Below are 17,681 nucleotides of genomic sequence, written 5' to 3'. Positions count from 1 at the left end.
ATTGAAAGTTCAAACTATATACAACTGTATACATGAGGTAATTATACAAGCAGTATGAATACAACGTTTGGAAGAACACGTGGATTACTGATCCATAGATTTCGTATGAGAAATCAGTTTATGTTCATATGAATCAAGTTTCATTGATTGATCGGCGAAATTTTGTAGGAATCAGAAATCCAATGATGAGTTATAAAGTTAAATCATAAAAGTTAGATCCCATTGTTGATAATTTTATAGAAGACCCAAGTTACCTCGATGGATCAGTGTAATGGAGACAGAGGGGTTGATTTCGAAACAATTTGATTATATAAATTTATAAATTTCATAAAAACAGCACGTACATATCTCATCTCAACACCACGTTAAAAATTTTATTTCAAAACTAGTGGGGGCGGAATATTCTAAGTGAGTTATTAGGTTAGTACTGTTTGTTTTCCATATGCATAAATTAGTACGGAATCAATAAGAAATTGAAATCATTACTATATTGAATTACTGGTTGGCGGAAAGTTTCACAAAAAAAACTGATACATCTCATCAAAAATTAATAAGCAGATCAGTGAGTTGAGCTTTGTTTATTTTTTAAAGTTATTTAGCGAGTTTCAAATTCTGTCATTTGGTACTTAGTTGTTCAGTTGTTACAACTCTATTCATTTTCAAATCGTGTTTCTTGATTTTTACAAGCTTTCAAATTGTTCCAACAACCATCAAATCACCTCAATAAAGTGGCGATTGAGGCAAAGCAATTACATTGGCATCACACAATTAATTAAAACGTTCTCAAATGCAAGTAGAATTTACGATTGGGTTATCTGACATTAAAATACACAAAACATAACTTAAAAAAGGTTAAAAAAAGAGTCTTACAATATGGGATAAGGAAATGATTATAATACAAAACAGTACAAAAATAATCAATGCTACTGCTGCTAACTGGTAATGAAATTCCGATTGTGTCAGTCAATTCGCAGAACAGGTCAATAACCATTCATCATGCCAACCAAGTTAATAGTGCATTCGAACAGATACATCAATAATACAATTTTGAACTTTGGCTGCCTTGTTGTGGTGATCATAATCAATTCACGTATTATCAATACTAATTTTTGTCGATTGTCAACTTAATGACGCCCAGGGTAGTCTCAGCGGAAGGTTCGTGGTTCCATAGAGCGTCAGAGTCTGCTCTAAACATTGTGCAATATTTGAGAAACTCGGACTGTCCAATCACGTGAAAGAACTCCACACTGGGCACTTTGTTGACTTTGTTATTTTTCGGATATTGACTTGATCCAGCGTCACCTTGTCCGTTATCACCCCCAACAGCTCCCTGACTCTCTGCGGATGACGAAGAGATCGAAGAACTACCATTGCTACCAGCGCTGACCAGGCAGTACCAGAACACAGTATCAAGTTTCTTATTTCGGTTGAGGACTGAGCTGCCGTCATACGTCAGAGCCTTACTGTTAGTGGTGTATATCTGAACAGAGTCCAGATCAGAGGCTCTGTCCATTATAGACAGTAGAATCGAAATGACAGTGCTTGGGTGTGGATGTCCAAACACCGCTTTTACGGGTTCTTGGCCGCTAACTTCATACGGCTCGCTTCGGCAATCTTCTATAAATTCACCCGGTTTCCTCGGCTTTCCTTCTCGGCGGCCATATAAATTTGCAGCACTCACTAAGTAGCGGCTGGCAGGAAACTTCTTATAAAATTTGAGCAGTTTAGGGAAGATTGAGTTCAAGGTGTTCTCATGATCCCTTTCTCGCATATATGACGACCCATGATGTGGAACTTGCAGTAGTTGTACACTATTTTGTGATCGTTCATATTTTAAATTTGAAAAATTTTTCCAAATTTCTTTCCTCTGAACTTTCTCGTCTGTTAGTGTTGATACAGAATCAGAGCAGTTTGATTCGGAGACAGTTAAGTCTTGAAATTTATTAGGTAGATTCGAATCCCCAGGTGAGTCGTTGGGTTCCAAATACTCAGATAGAACTTTGTCAATATCTACCAAACTGTTGTCGCCCGTGAACACCAGCAGATTTTTCTTTCTATCCAAGTTGCCGGCAAGTGTGATCAAACTCGAGTTGCTCTTTCCATTTTTTCTTATACGATCTTTTTCTTCTTTCGTGGTTGCATCATATGACCCATCTTTGTTCTCTTTGATATGGTACCTTTTTTCAATAATATCCAAAATCAATTGCTTGTTGTTTTCATCCACGCTAGCATTACTGAATTTCTTCCCATTTTCATCGAATTCAATTTTTTTCTTCAGATATAAAATTTTCCCCCTCTCACCAGGGGACAGAAATTGAATTTTGTTTTCAAGACAATCAGGTAGCAGAGAGTTCAGAGAATTATTGTCAAGTGTTCTAATATGTTGGAACATTTGTTTTTCTTTACTGTACGACTGCGTTCGATCAATTTGGTCGTCGCCATTAATAAGGTCATCAAAGGTTTCCTCGCTACATACAATGTAGTTGGAGTAATCGAAATGTTTTGTCAAATGATGAATTCCATCGTAGTGTTCACGGTCAGCATGTGTGGCAACAATCAAGTCCACCATTAATTTGTGGGGACCACTTTCTTGATATTTTATCAGTGAGAGCTCTCGCAGTTTTGTTTCAACTTCATCCAATTTGCGTAGAATTTTGTCGTTCTTCAGCCGCTCTTCCTTGTCTAAACAAGAACATAGCAGACCAAAACACGATTAGCAATTAGTATGCCAGTAAAGTTTTGCTTTCAAAAAATTGCATAAAGTAAAAACTAGTTGATTTAATATTTATGCAGTCCAATGCTAATTATTTCTGCGTAGACGGAACAAAAGTGGTTATCTGTGCTGAAATTGCTTTATACAAGCACAAACTCAGTTTTAAGCCTGTTAAACTAATTTTCGTTAGTTTACAAAGCGTGACTGATTGTTATCACAAAATACTATCTTTTAACAGATCTATACCAACATTTCTTAACTTGACCCCCCCCCCCCCCCCCCCCCCCAGCCCTCTAATATTGATTATACTCAGTTTCCAAAGTTTTCATACATATTCATCAGAGTCATTCATGCTTTTAGTTATTCACGCCTTCCGTTTTCACATTTCATTCTAAACAGTTCTCCACGTTCATACTTCTTGATTAGGTTGTCTAGAAAAACAAAATCTAATTGTTACGTTATTCAATCCAAAGTAATTTTTGAAAAAACTCAATTCTTTAATTTAATCTTCTCTTTCATAGCTCAGCGACTAGCATAGTCAAACAGTTACTCATGTTCTGCATTCGCTACGCCAAATCATTATTAAAGTTTAAATTCTGTTAGCATGATTCGCACCGCGAATGACTACAAAATTTAAAGTTCAACTTGTTCGTATTTGCTTTGAGTACGTTATACTTATTTGATATTTGTAACTCAATTTCAGTTGTTTATTATTCTTCTCATTCTGAAGTGCATTTTCTTTCAACCATTCTATTCAGCTGATGCAACTTGCCCAGAACATTCACTTTATATTAAGCTATCAATGCTAAATGAACCCCTGTGGATGTTGACGCGTTTTGATATCAACCGTTAAAAAACAAATTCATATTAGCTTTATTAGATAAAAAAAAATGTGTTACTGAACAGGCTTCTTGTGCCACTACTACCACAAGGAGATGTTTGCAAAATAAGGACATAAAGACAAGCAAGATAAAGATACAGAGAAAAATCGGAACTTGAAAGAAGCAATGCGCAGTCTCGAAAGAACTGTCAAAATAATTTTCGAAAGCTGACAGATCAAAGCGACTCAGTATTGAAAATTCTAGCACCAATGTGATCAAGAACGAGCAATTTTGATATCCATAATGGTGGAAATACAAGAAAGAAGAGTCTGTAGCAATCACACACTAACACATGATCAACAAACAAAAAGGATTATCTGGCAGCTTTATCTGAGACGCAATTTCATTCGACCAAGCAAAAAATCATATATCTGATATTTTGCTCAACAAAAAAACAAACAGTTGAACCAATCAAACTTTTTTGGGATTTTTTGAAATTGACAGAAAAAATCAGTATAGAAACTGATATATCTCTTTTCGAATGCAAATATGTTTTTTTGTTTTAAAAAATCCCGATTGGACAGAAAATAATCTGGTTATCAGTTCACGGCTACAAAAGCACTGAAATGTTGAAAATAGCAATGAAATTAATCAAAAGCTAACAAAAACTAATCAAAAATGACCATAATTGTATAATTGTGAACAAATAACTGTGAAAAGTTAAATGTTCACGAAAAATTTAGAACCTCGATAACTCTTTGTAAAGGACACTTAAAAAACCCGTTAGTTGTATATTCCAAATTTGACAGCCTTTCTAGTGCAGACTCACAACGCGATTGCTAAATATATGATGATACGATAAATATATCGATCGCCAATCGACTCACAGAACAAAAAAAACCAGTTAGACATACAGACCTTAACCAAAAGTGGAACGGAATCAACTGCCAGTTCAATTTAAAAGGCATAAAAAGACAAACGTAATGAGAAAAGTTTTCATTCAATTAAAACTGTTGGCATCAGAATCACTCATTTCTATATTTAAAAAATATACTATTCTGTGACTCTCATCTGTTTTTAACAGCTGAGTGATTTAAACAATTAACAAAAGTGCTAATTTGGTACCCATCATTATAGTTTTTTTGGTTATCTACACATTCAATTGTTAATTCTAAATAAATATCAATTAAACGACTTTGTAATTTTCTTTCCATTTTTCTATGTAAAACTGTTATCCAATTTATTCAATTTTTTCTGAATTCAACTTATTTCTTTTCTTAAGAAAAATTGTCATCCGTTTTTGCAAAAAATTAGCTACACATGAGCCAACAATTCCCTCATGAAGACCAGAAAGTTATCTTTTGAAAATGGTTATCTTGCAAGATGTTGCCGGACGGCAGATATCATGCCAGACAAATGGTTATCTTGTAAGATACTCGAAGGTTATCTTGCAATGTTTTACAAGACTTTGAAAGAGAAATTCGCAAGACGATGTATCCTCTTGCAAAATTCTGCACGGTTCCTACAGAATCTTGCAAGGTAAACAATTGGAATCGACTGTGATTGCTGAAAGATACAAAAATAAATCTGTTCAGCAAATACATTTGACTGCTAGCCCTCAGCTTGGTGTGCAAATTTAAGTCCAATAAGTTTGGTCCAATAAAAATAAACGAACAGTAAACTAATAACAAACAAAACTTCTAAATAAGAACTTTTTTAAAAGAAAACGTTAACTGACCACCATTGAAGTACTAATTACTAGGTTTACGAACAAAAATGGAGCTCATAAATGGAGCAATGGTTGTAACAGTAATGTGAATTATTTGTATTTATACCAATTTATCTTTGCACAAAAGATAGCTCACTACTGGAGGTTGGACTCATTTTTCCCGTATTTCTATGAAAAAAGTTTAGAGAACCGAAGTTTATGTTTTGCAGAATTGAAGTCAACAGTTTTCTGGCAAAACATGTTGATTGGTTTAATAATCATGGGAAATCAAAATGACAAATATAATTTCAATTAAAACTCAACCGGAACGTATAACACAGCGTTGCTTTTATTGAAACACTAGTTGAATCTTCGGAAAACACTTCAGAAGGTCGACCTATATCAAAATAAGACGCCGTAACGCAAAAATTTGCGTCATAAACGCTCTTATGAGTCAGTCATTTTTTAGATAAATAAATGACGACCTCTTGTTTCGGCTACAAGGGCTCAGTATTCTACTTATTGTTAATGCGTTATTTTTACAGCTGATGTGTTTACGGTTATTTTTCACTTGTCAACGTTATTAGCCAATGTTATTAAGCTTGATTAGATCTTGTTTCTTTAATTGATATGCTGTTTGTGCCATAAATATTAATTTTTACCTTTTTAATATGCGTTGTTTGTGTATTTTGTGCTGTATATTAAGTTAACTTGAGTTCTTTATTCAACTCTTATCTGAAATTTTGTAGCTACAAATTTTAATTTTTTTCCTCAGCACAATAAAAAGGAATAAAAACTTTTTTTTCATTATTAAACATTCACGATGTTTAACGCATTGCACGTAATATATCGAAAAATCTGGGAGTCACAAATCTCTTCATCGAATTGCTGTGATTTTTTTCAGCAATTATTAATTCAAAGTATACTAATTGACCCCGTTCAAGGCAATTTACTTAAAATTGCAGCTTAAATCTTGCAACTTTAAAACTTTTAATCACTGACATCTTGATAAGAACTGGGCAGTGGCTTGGTTACCTGAAGCTGCCAATGTATTCACTTTTTCAGCAGTCATGAAAAGTTTCATCTTCGTCACTCAGAGGGCCAAAGGGTTAAAGAAAACAACAAATTGTAGCATTAGAAGTACTGGATGTACACCTCCAACCAATCAGAGACCGAGAAGACACTATTCTTTTTTTATATAGCGATAACTCAACTACCTATAGTCAGTCTAATAGAGTAGTTGCACGATGTGTATACCTCTGACTTCAGTGCTCACTCTTTTACAAATCGTTATAATTGAAGTATACCTTCAGTGTGTTACTGATTCGGTTAGTCTGAGAGTTATAGATAAACCTACTTCGCGCGCAGATATGCAGAAAAAAGAAGCCCTAGCTCTTTATACTTTAAGGATGTAAAAACAGCCCACTTCGGGTCTGCCTTAACTGGTGCGACCAGCGAGATAACAAACTCTAATCGTAAAAAGAACTCACATAAAACACACTATTCTCTTTCGAAAATAAAACTTAGAACTAGTTTATATAATTTTCTCTTTTTACATTTAAAATTAAAAAAAACGGGGAACACAACTCCAACAAACAATCAAAATAACTAAATCAAAATATAAACACAAACAAAATGAGCCGACATACTGGCCAAACCTTATCAAAGTCGGACCCACATACCGACGAATTACATTCAGCTGTTCTTAAACAACAAAACAAGCGTCCTATACACGAAATCTTACGATTTCAAAATACACAATATCAACAGCAAGACGGGATAAATTTACTTCTAAACACAGCAAAACAATTTAAATATCACTACTTTGCAGTAGAGCAACGGCCTCTACTCTCTTTACCAGATAAAGCTTCACAAGTCTCAAGAACTGCTTTGCTTTCATACCTTATCAAAAATGATGGAGCTCAACTCACAAATGGCTCAATTTTTTTTATATGTGATCCTCTCACGAATGTTTATATTTCACTCATATACGACACGTTATTTAACCCGCTATGAGACACTTTATTTGAACATTTTAACGGAGTATGGACAGAATTAAAACCCTATGATAGAGTTGGTGTATTCAAGAAATTGTCATTCAAATTTCTAAAACGCTTAGCAACATTACTTAATACCGCTGCTTTGCAGTCACGGAAAGAAGGCGTACACAAAATTGCTAGACAGCAAATTGAAATTTGCAAAAGATGCAAACTTATCTGAAGAAGAGATCTTCGAGTCTCTTACACTTTTATCCTGATATATACACAGATTTTTGAAAAGTCCAGTTAGACACATTTTTTCAGCTACAAAACTCATAGCCAACACGTGTCCACAATCGATGCCCAAACTACCAGAAACATTACACTTCATGTATGATCCAAATTGTTTTCCAGAAAATTTTATAGCTATCAGTTTTTAAGTACAATCGGAAATTATACAAAACTTAACAATTAGCCAATTACAATATTGAAATCAAAAACAATAATGGAGAAAATTAACAATTTCTTTTCACAAATGTTCCAGAGATTACAAACACCTCTCTTGACGCGTCAACTATAGAAAATATAGATACTATAGCCCATTCACAAGCAAAGGACACCAACTTTAACGAAACTACAGAAACTGGTATTAACACTACGCTATTAGATGACGGAACACTCTTTTCATCCCACACGGTAAATACTCTAATTGATCTTGAAAATTACTATAATAACAACAATTATATTAATATTAACCATAACAATATTACTGGTGACACTACCAAAAACACAAAAATTTACGAAAAACACAGACATAGACAACCTGTGAACTCAACTGAATTAACACAAAATTCAGTCTCTTTAAATACAGCTCTTCCACCGTTGCCAAATGTAAACACACCTTTGCCACGCTTACAATGACAAAATTCAATACAATTTAACACTGAACCTGCCGCTTTAAAAAACTCAACTCGACTAAAATTAACAAATAACCAAATTATTTAATTAACCCCTCAACAATTAGTAAATTTTGTCAGATAACTTAACTCACAGAAAGTTCAACAAACAACAAATGCTCCAACTCCCTATTCTTTTCAGGCAGTGTCTACACAAACACCTTCATCTGTTGTTGGCTGAAATACACAAATGATATACCCTTATTTAGGTGGCTCAGTGCCTATGCAACAGGCTTTAAGACCGTTTGATGGTACTGATCCCACATACACAACAGAAGATTTTCTCAATGCTATCACAGCAAAAATGGTAAAGACAGCAGTACCTGAACAAATATTCACCATGTCTCGAAGCATGGATGCTCAAACGAATCGCCATGATACAAACGGTCCTAATTGGTCCCGCACAAAAATGGTACTCACAAATTAAGAAAAAGTGGCAGGCATTCTGTCGAAAATTTCAAAAGACTTTTGATAACCAACAGTCGCAAACACAAGCAAAATACTATAAGAAAGCATAACACGTGCTTCCGGAGAACAAATAAATCACTAGCACTTTGAATTGAACAAATGGCTCGATAAACATATGTGCACCAGATATGAGAAATGCACAAATGAACGACGCATTTGTCAAAGCGCTTGATCCACTATTAGCTCGAAGTGCTCTTAAAAAGATTGCAAATCATAATTCAACTACATTGGCACCACAGCTTCCATTTGCACAATAAGTAGAGAAGATACAACAATAATACTCACACATAGATGGACATAAATTGAGCACAAATTCCACTTTTTCCTCGTCCTTCAATAATACACCTCTGGACATCGATGATCTCACAGTAGATAATGCATGCACAGTAGAACAAGATATCGCGTATGGGATCAACGTAGTGGGTCTAAACAAGTTACATCAAACAATATGACTGGTAAACCAAAACCATTTTCTGATCGCTGTAGAAGCATTAGTGGGGAAAATCGAGACACTTCTCAGCATAGAAGTCCCAAAAAATCATCATATACAAATTGTAAACGTTACTATGGGAACAATAACTTGAAACCACGTAGTAGAAGCAGATCATCGTCCAAAATTTTCACCAAATTTTCAAAGACCACCAAATTTTCAAAAAAACCTAATTATAACAATAACAACATGTATTCAAATAATTCTAGACCACAGTCACCTAATTACAATAGAGATGGAAAGGGTTCACGACGACCCGTTTTCACGCAATCCCTTCAGCAGGCAGTGTACGAAACTATATTAACTCACTCCTTTACCAGGAAAAAACGGACAACACAATGTCTAACACAGAATGTTTCAGAAGGACAACTTTCAGAAGAACAATTCAATTACTTAATTTTAGAATTAAACCATGACAAGATAAACATTTTAATTGCCAGAAAGAATGTAATAATCTTACCGAAGAATACCTTCTTTCTACATCGCGTGAAAAGAATATTTGGGTTCTACCACTCACAATGTATACACAACAGACACTTGACCATACAAAAACAGTTTCTCCACCAGGTCTTGAAAATGACTTTTTAATTGATTCAAGAGGAACACCTAATGTACTAAATAATGATACTTTGAAGGAAATCAAAGAATACCACAAATTACAGCTAAAAGCATCAGCAAATGTTTCCAAATTACAGTCAAACGGCACTGCAAAACTTACTCTTTACCCAGATGTAACGGAATACAGATGCTCCCAAAACATCAAATTTACCTTAACTTGTCACGTTGCAAACACCAGATTCAACATTCTAGGGACACCATTCATAGAGAAATATGTGGAATCGATAAATTGCTCATCTTATACTCAAGAGATAAAACACAATTACGACACAAAGTCCTTGAAATTCTATCATGCCTCGACAAAGCCTCCTCCATACTATCCACGGTTACTTCTTGTTAATGGTGATCAATCACTCAATCTTTCGAACACAGATTTTTAACTTATTCACTTACTGCATAAGAATGCAAAAGCAAATATTCAAACGGCACTATAATTTATAAACTAGATTTTTCGGTCATAACCCTTTGTAAAAATATGTTCTTTTCTATAATTGATATAATTAATCTTGAGTATCCTTGTCCATCTTTTATTCATTTTTTAACAAAAAATATTTCATATCACCCACTAACACTTGTAAAATGATTAATCGGATACCCACAACAAAACGTTTCACTTACTGATCTTCAAACAACGCAATACCGCATCAACGAACTCACAGAATTCATGGATGCTTATAATTTAAACAACCTTACACATGGTACATCAGCAACACTAAAAAAGCTTTATTGCTTAAATCTCACCAAACAACAAGAACGTGAATACAAATCACAACAGAAACTGTTTCATATACCATTTGATGTTCTGACTTCACAAAAACAGAAAAAAAATTTCTCATACTGTTCAATTTTGAACATACGACACATCAATTTTGAACACAAACACAATTTTAACAATTAGCACAACTTTTAAAACAAAATAAACACTGTTATGCCACATCTAAATTCGTTGCAGGGAAAACTAATGTTGACTTAAACCAACCCATAAAAATAACAGCAGTATTTAAAAAGGAACGAGCTAGAAGTATATCTATACAACTAAAAGAACGAGTACAACACTTACTTGACATTCTAACACACTTTGATGGTATTGCACCTGTAAACACACACTCTCTCATTACGGGAAACACAATTATTAATCCAGTAATTAAACTTAAGAAAGTTTAATCACTTGCGGTTGTTCTAGGCGCTCGTCAGTTAAAAACAATGATTGACAAAACAAAGTGCAGTTGGCCAATAGAGCCGATTCAGATAAAACTAACACGCATTAAAGTCCCGGTTTTCTCTATAGCCGACATGAATAATGCATAAAATCAAATGCCACCAGACAAACCGCCACAACGACTCACCAATTTTGTCATTGCTCGACAACAATACTGCTTTACGGTATTTCCATTGGCCCAGCTGCCTTTTCATCCTTCATAAGTAGTATCTCCAAACCACCAACTTGCAAAAACAATACTATCACATATCTTGATGATGTTTTTTTTTTCAAGATACGACCTCAGACAAAATGCCACCCACACTCGAACAATAAGCAAAAAATTCTCAAAAAGGAAATCCTCAGAGCCGCTCCTGACAAATCCTTCTTTTTCTTAGAATTGGTTAAATTCTTATGACACTAAATACAAAGTAATCACATACATCAACTAAAACCCAAAATAGATGGGTTCCTAAAAATGCAACCACCAATAAACAAAAGACGAAATCCAAAACTACGTTGAATTTCTCACTTTTATCTTGAAACATATATAATCTTCAAGTTGTTTTGACTTTTCTACCACCAACTTAGTGATACAACAGATTTTGAGTGAATCCCAGAGCTACAAAAAACAACTGACAGAGTAAAAAAGAAACTTACGGATGATGTTTTCATTCAAGATACGACATCAGACACAATGCCACATACACTCAACCAAAACACAAAAATTTCTCACAAAAAACAAATTTTAAGAGCCGCTCCAGACAAATTCTTCTTATTCTTAGAATCGGTTAAATTCTTAGGGAACAAAGTACATTAAACACATACATCAACTAATATCCAAAATAGATGGATTCCTAAAATTGCAACCACCAATAAACAAATAACGAAATCCAAAACTACCTTGGGATTCTCACTTTTATCTTGAAACATTTATACAATCTTCAAGTTATTTTGATTTTTCTACATCCAAATTAGAGATACAACAGATTTTAAGTGGACCCCAGAGCTACAAAAAACATTTGACAGATCAAAAAAGAAACTTACGGATGGCACACTACGCCTCGCAATTCCTAACTCGGACAAACCCTTCTATATCTTATGCAATGCATCGAACTTTGGCATTGGAGCTGCACTCTTACAAAGAAATCAATTTGGCAAAATGGAATTAGTTTTCGCAAATGCTCGCTTATTCTCTACCACATAACTCAGTCCCTTTCTGAATATGATTTTCTCCTTCAAGGGTCACACCACCCTATTTTTTTTTCATACGCTGATCACAAACCTATTCTCTTTTTGTTCACACAGAAGAGCAAGCCGAAGCACAAACTTCAGTTGATTTTAATGAAATTTCGAAACTTAAACATAGTTTGGAATGAAGGTAAAATCTTTTCACTTCCAGATTTTCTAAGTAGTTCACTCATGACGACAACACAAGATGAACACCGTCTACGAACGGTCAAAATTCCTGACTCCATAAAAATTTTTATGAAACATAACCAACAAACGCAACCGATACAGTGCCAGTATGCTGTATCAAAAGAATAAATTAACACAGTAACTAGAGACACTGCTGTAGAATTACCACACTTTCCATATAATTACAAATCAAATACAACTATTTTAAAGTACAATTAGAGAACAATCTCTATGTTCCCGTTTCCTACCATGAAACAAAAACTAAGGCGCAGCCTTTAGAACAAATTCACCATCATAAAACTGAACAATTTTGAGCAAAGTCGACCACACTTAGAAACTTTTCCTATTGTACAACACTCAGATTTCACTCTGAATACTAACAAAACAGGAGCCTTTATGGCATCCGGTCACAGTGCAAAAAATGCACAAATAATCAGTTGTATCAAGTTTTCACTTCAAGCGATTGTATACCCAGATCACCAGAAATTTATAGTTACTTCTATAATGAACAAATAGAAATAAATGACACACTTCTACATGAAGCGCAACAATAAGATCCTGTTTTAAGAGAATTTATTCTTAGGAAAAAATACAAAAACAATCTTTCCACCCCCTCTTTAACAGTTCGAGCAAATAAAGGACTTCTAATTTACTATCCGCGTTTTCGGGATCTGAGCATAAATGAAACAAATCATCTTTTATATTATATCCGAGAAACACAATAGCAGCCATATGCTTACCACTTTCTCTATTTTTGACAATAATTCATATCGCACCTTCACACGATCTCTCGGGCCATCCCGCTACAATACGCTACCATAGCAGAAAACCTACGCTATAATAACAGAGAACTATTATTTCTCAAATATTAAATTATGGATAGCAATAATTACACAAGATTGCTTCAATTGCCAAACGAGCACATCCATGCCAAACCTCCTAATTGCAAACCCCTCCGGATGGAAACTTTTATGTCTCCTCCCAAACCTCTCCAGAAGGAAACTCTTATGTCTATGTAATCGTAGACGCATTCACACATTTTGTCGATCTTCACCCTTCTCCCAAAAATGACGCAGCAAAAGCACTATCGATATTATTTGACTATTGGATAGTTAAATTTGGAATACCTGAGATCTTAGTAAGCGACAAAGGAAATGAATACATTAATGGTGAATTTGCACATTTTTGTCGCATATATTGTGTACAATTTAAACCACGCACGTCGTACGCACCATTGTCAAATGGACTTGTAGAAAACAGTAATCGACCATTAGACACGCATCTCCGCACAGTTTGAGACTCACAATAGGACACATGGTTACAAAAAGTCAAAACTTTCCCCTTTGTGTTCATTTCACAAGTTATAACCCACATCAATCTTTCACCATATGAACTTGTATTCGGTCAAAAATCAAAAAAACCAATCATCTTTAACCTATTTTCCAATGCAGATAGCTTTGGCAATTGTAACCCCTCACAGAATTCCCCATGTAATTCTTTCACCAAACACACACATACTGACCATCTCGGTCACCACCCACAAATTAAAAATTTGCAAAACTGAACCTTTGCACACTGGTTTCTAAATCGTGAAAAGACACACTCAGAAATTTATAACGAAGTTCACAAATTTTTAAACTAGAATAAACATTTACGCACGTTTCTAAATCGCCGTTTTAGAACCGCTCAGCCACTCAAAATTAAAATTGATGTTCTCGTTGTAAATAAAGCGCAACACTCCAGAAGCCAACACTAATACCTGCTCCACCACGAGCACCACAACCAGAATAAAATAATTATTCAAATACACCGCAATTCTCCACTCAATAAATTAATTTTGCTAACACAAATAGTACTAGTAGTTCTGAATTGCCACGTCCAATTAACACTGTCTCTAATATAGATGATACAACACAAAATATCAGTATCATTTCTGACTCCTCTATCTCTGATCCATCCCCTTCTCAATTTTCCTTACCTACTCCATCACTTGCAAGGAAACCTTTAACTCCACTACAAGGACCAGTCACTAATATTGAACCTTTGTTTTCACAAACTCATTGAAATCACTCATTTTATATTGTAAATTCATCCCTTTCCTTCCACAGTTCACTACTACTCAGTTTTCAAGATACACCACCTATAATCACTCTGGGTTCAAATTCACCTACACCTGACCCAGATCAAAATTCTCACCATTGTATTAGGAAACAACCTGACACAATTCGAACCTACCCTACATTAGAGCTAAAACTTGATCCAAAGATTGTTGTTCCCACACCCGCCCTTTTCGGAGATCATAAAAACGGAGAACAACTACATAATTGAGAAAAAACAAAGAATTTCAAAATCATATCAGATAACGCCAGTACAAAAACAGCGAGTACAGGACTTACTTAAACAATCTAAGATTACCTTCTCTAATGAAATTGTAGTTGAACAGGATAATTTAATTTTTCACCCACAAGCCGCTGCTCTTACTATTTTTCGAAGAAAACAAACAAATCCGTCGCCCTTTGTCTGCCAAGATATACACTATTAATATGAAAGATACACAAAAAACACTGCAGGATATTTCGTTTTCTACAATCCTCACTCTGGACTTTCTTATACATGTCCATTACAGATTTAATCAATTTTCTGATTGATTTATTCTTTGCAAAATCACTTCCCATAAAACAACCGATTAAAGTTGATAATCACAATATATCCAATCCCAAATCAGTAGTTCAAGATCTAATAGTAAAACATTATGATTGCTCCCCACAATATATCACAAATATGCGGTTTTAAAGCTCGATAAAACTGGCGAATGTAAGATCAAACCGGCAGATATCAAGTCTTCTCTGCCCAAGTTTCAATATTCTTACAAATTCGAACACTTCAAGTAAGCGAATACGTCATATAAGCTAAACTCAGCAACAGAGATAGCTTTTGCCACAAAATCTCACTTAAAAGAGGCTTCCGGTTCGATCACGATAATCGGTATGTCAACAATTCGGAAATACCTTTCTTTCCCACAGAAATGGAAGCTCGTAGAGAACTTGCACTCGTTTGTCTCATCAGTAAACACCACTATCACCCACCGATGATCAATTTGACGTACTGAACGTTGGCAAGTTGATATTGATTGTTGGCAAGTTAATATTGAAGCCAAACAAGGCCGTTTTCAACTCGATCGTTATCGACTTTTCGCTTTCTAACACGTAAACATGATCTATAATCCACGGAACCATGGATGAATTCCTAATGCCACAGATAATCCATTGGCTACTCGTCCTGTAGCCATAACATGAAGATCTTGTCATCCACGCACTAGAATGGTCACTTCAATAACCTAAAATCACGCTTAGTTTTGACGTCAAATCAGAAAATATTTATTACGGTAAAACGCTTTTTAAATGCGATCTCAAACGAAGTTACTGCCCTCGAAAGCACGCTATTAAAGCTACAGTTATTTGGGAACCCAATAATCACTGTGATATTTTCAACAATGGTCAAATGCACGCACGATTTTTCAAAAACGCTATTTCATTGAAACACTCGCAGATAACAAAACTAATTGTGGTCACCAACCCAAAGCACACATATTTGAAACTTGTTTTCAAAAACACTCTCATGATGAATGGATACTTTCCCGTTTCGAAATTCTTACAAAACCTATTTAAAAATATAACGATGATCGCCCGTAATACGCTACACAAATCCAAGATTTTTTTGTACAATACCACGATAGTTTTAATTTTGTTACAGGTAAGGCATCACTTGAAATTAAGGACGTACACTTAACCGTACCAAACAAAGCACCCTCCCTTGCACTTCATACTAAAACAGATATCCGTAACGGATATGTAATCCCACAAGAGTCACCTGTATATCGTAAATCTGAATAATCCGAACTTTTCAGAAAACAAAATTAGTTTGGTGCTGTCCACCCAAACGTACAAACAGATGCTAAACTCGGTTATAGGATTAAATGAGTGTTAGTTGAGATGGACCAGACAAATCTTCAATTTTTAAAAAAAAACTCTGCGATCTTGATCGCGATCTCAAACAAACCGCCTTTTTTCTGCTCACACAAAAATTTCCACTTGAAGTATACTTCATCAAAGGAAAGCCAAACACATTCGCTACAATTAAAAACTTAAATGTTATTTCAGTTTTCTGTGAAAAACTGTTTGTTCACCACTTTATGTTTTAGAAAATCAACGTTTAGACCAAAATCCTATATTATACCAAAAAGAACTCCAATTTGTTGTTCAAGTCACACGTAAGACCTTCCTTTGCTCTATTAAAAAACCATGTAAATCTGATAATTTTGATCAGCAAATATCTAGAGACGAGGATGGTGTTGAATCAAAGCGCTAACGCCTTATCCAATTAAAGCGCGAAACCCTGTCAGAATTTTTACATCCGATGAGATTGCAAACCGCTTCAACCACGCAAATTTTACTGCAAAACAACTTGGCATATATAGCCAACGCAATTGGACTAATTTCATCGATAAATTGAAATTTAATCAATTAGTAGATGACGCCGCCGAGAAGTTTGAAGTAGCACAAGCTGTAAATTTTGCACACATTGCAAACAAGCACAAAAACAGGCACATTTCTGACAACTACATAGTCAATATCACAATTATTTTAACAAACTCGGTAAAACAATTACGGTAAAACGCGTATTAAATGCGATCTCGAACAAAGTTACTGCCCTCCAAATCACACTATTAAAGCTAAAATTGTTTGGGAACCCAATAATCACTGTCGTACTTTCAACGATGGTAGATCCATTGCACGCATGATAAAATTTCAAAAACGCACTTTCATTGAAACACTCGCAGATAACAAAATTAATTCCGGTCGCCAACCCAATGCACACATATTTTACAGTTGTCTTCAAAAACACCTTTATGATGAATGGGCAGTTCCCCGTTTCGAAGATTTCACAAAACCTATTATGAATATAACGAAGATCGCCCGTAATACGCTACACAATTCCAAGATTTTTTTGTACAATACCACGAATGTTTTAATTTTGTTGCAGGTAAGCTATCACTTGAAATTAAGGACGTACACATAAACGTTCCAAACAAAACACAATCCCTTACACCTTATACTAAAGCAGATATCCGTAACGGATATATAATCCCAAAAGAATAACCTGTACAACATAAATCTGAAAAATTTCAACTTTTCAGAAAACAAAATTAGTTTGGTGTTGTCCACCCAAACGTACAAATAGATGCTTAACTCGATTATAGGATTAGCCGAGTGTTAGTTGAGGTTGACAACACAAGTCTAACAATTTATAA

General features: G+C 34.8%; 1 protein-coding gene across 1 annotated transcript in view; it reads right to left on the bottom strand.

The window, feature by feature from the left end:
- Window positions 1–651: 651 nt before the first annotated feature.
- Window positions 652–17,681, bottom strand: part of LOC142339819 (uncharacterized) — a 33,349-nt gene continuing 16,319 nt past the window's right edge. Inside the window, exon 3 of the mRNA XM_075390112.1 lies at window positions 652–2,682. Coding sequence (XP_075246227.1) covers window positions 1,103–2,569 — 1,467 coding nt within the window. The 5' untranslated portion in view covers window positions 2,570–2,682 and the 3' untranslated portion in view covers window positions 652–1,102. The remainder of the gene's footprint in view (window positions 2,683–17,681) is intronic.

This window comes from Convolutriloba macropyga, chromosome 5 (genome assembly GCF_964194025.1).
Source record: "Convolutriloba macropyga chromosome 5, txConMacr16.3, whole genome shotgun sequence".
In the NCBI taxonomy this organism is placed as follows: Eukaryota; Metazoa; Xenacoelomorpha; order Acoela; family Convolutidae; genus Convolutriloba; species Convolutriloba macropyga.
Note: the sequence above shows the minus strand (reverse complement) of the source record. Positions and strands in the feature narration are given on the sequence as shown.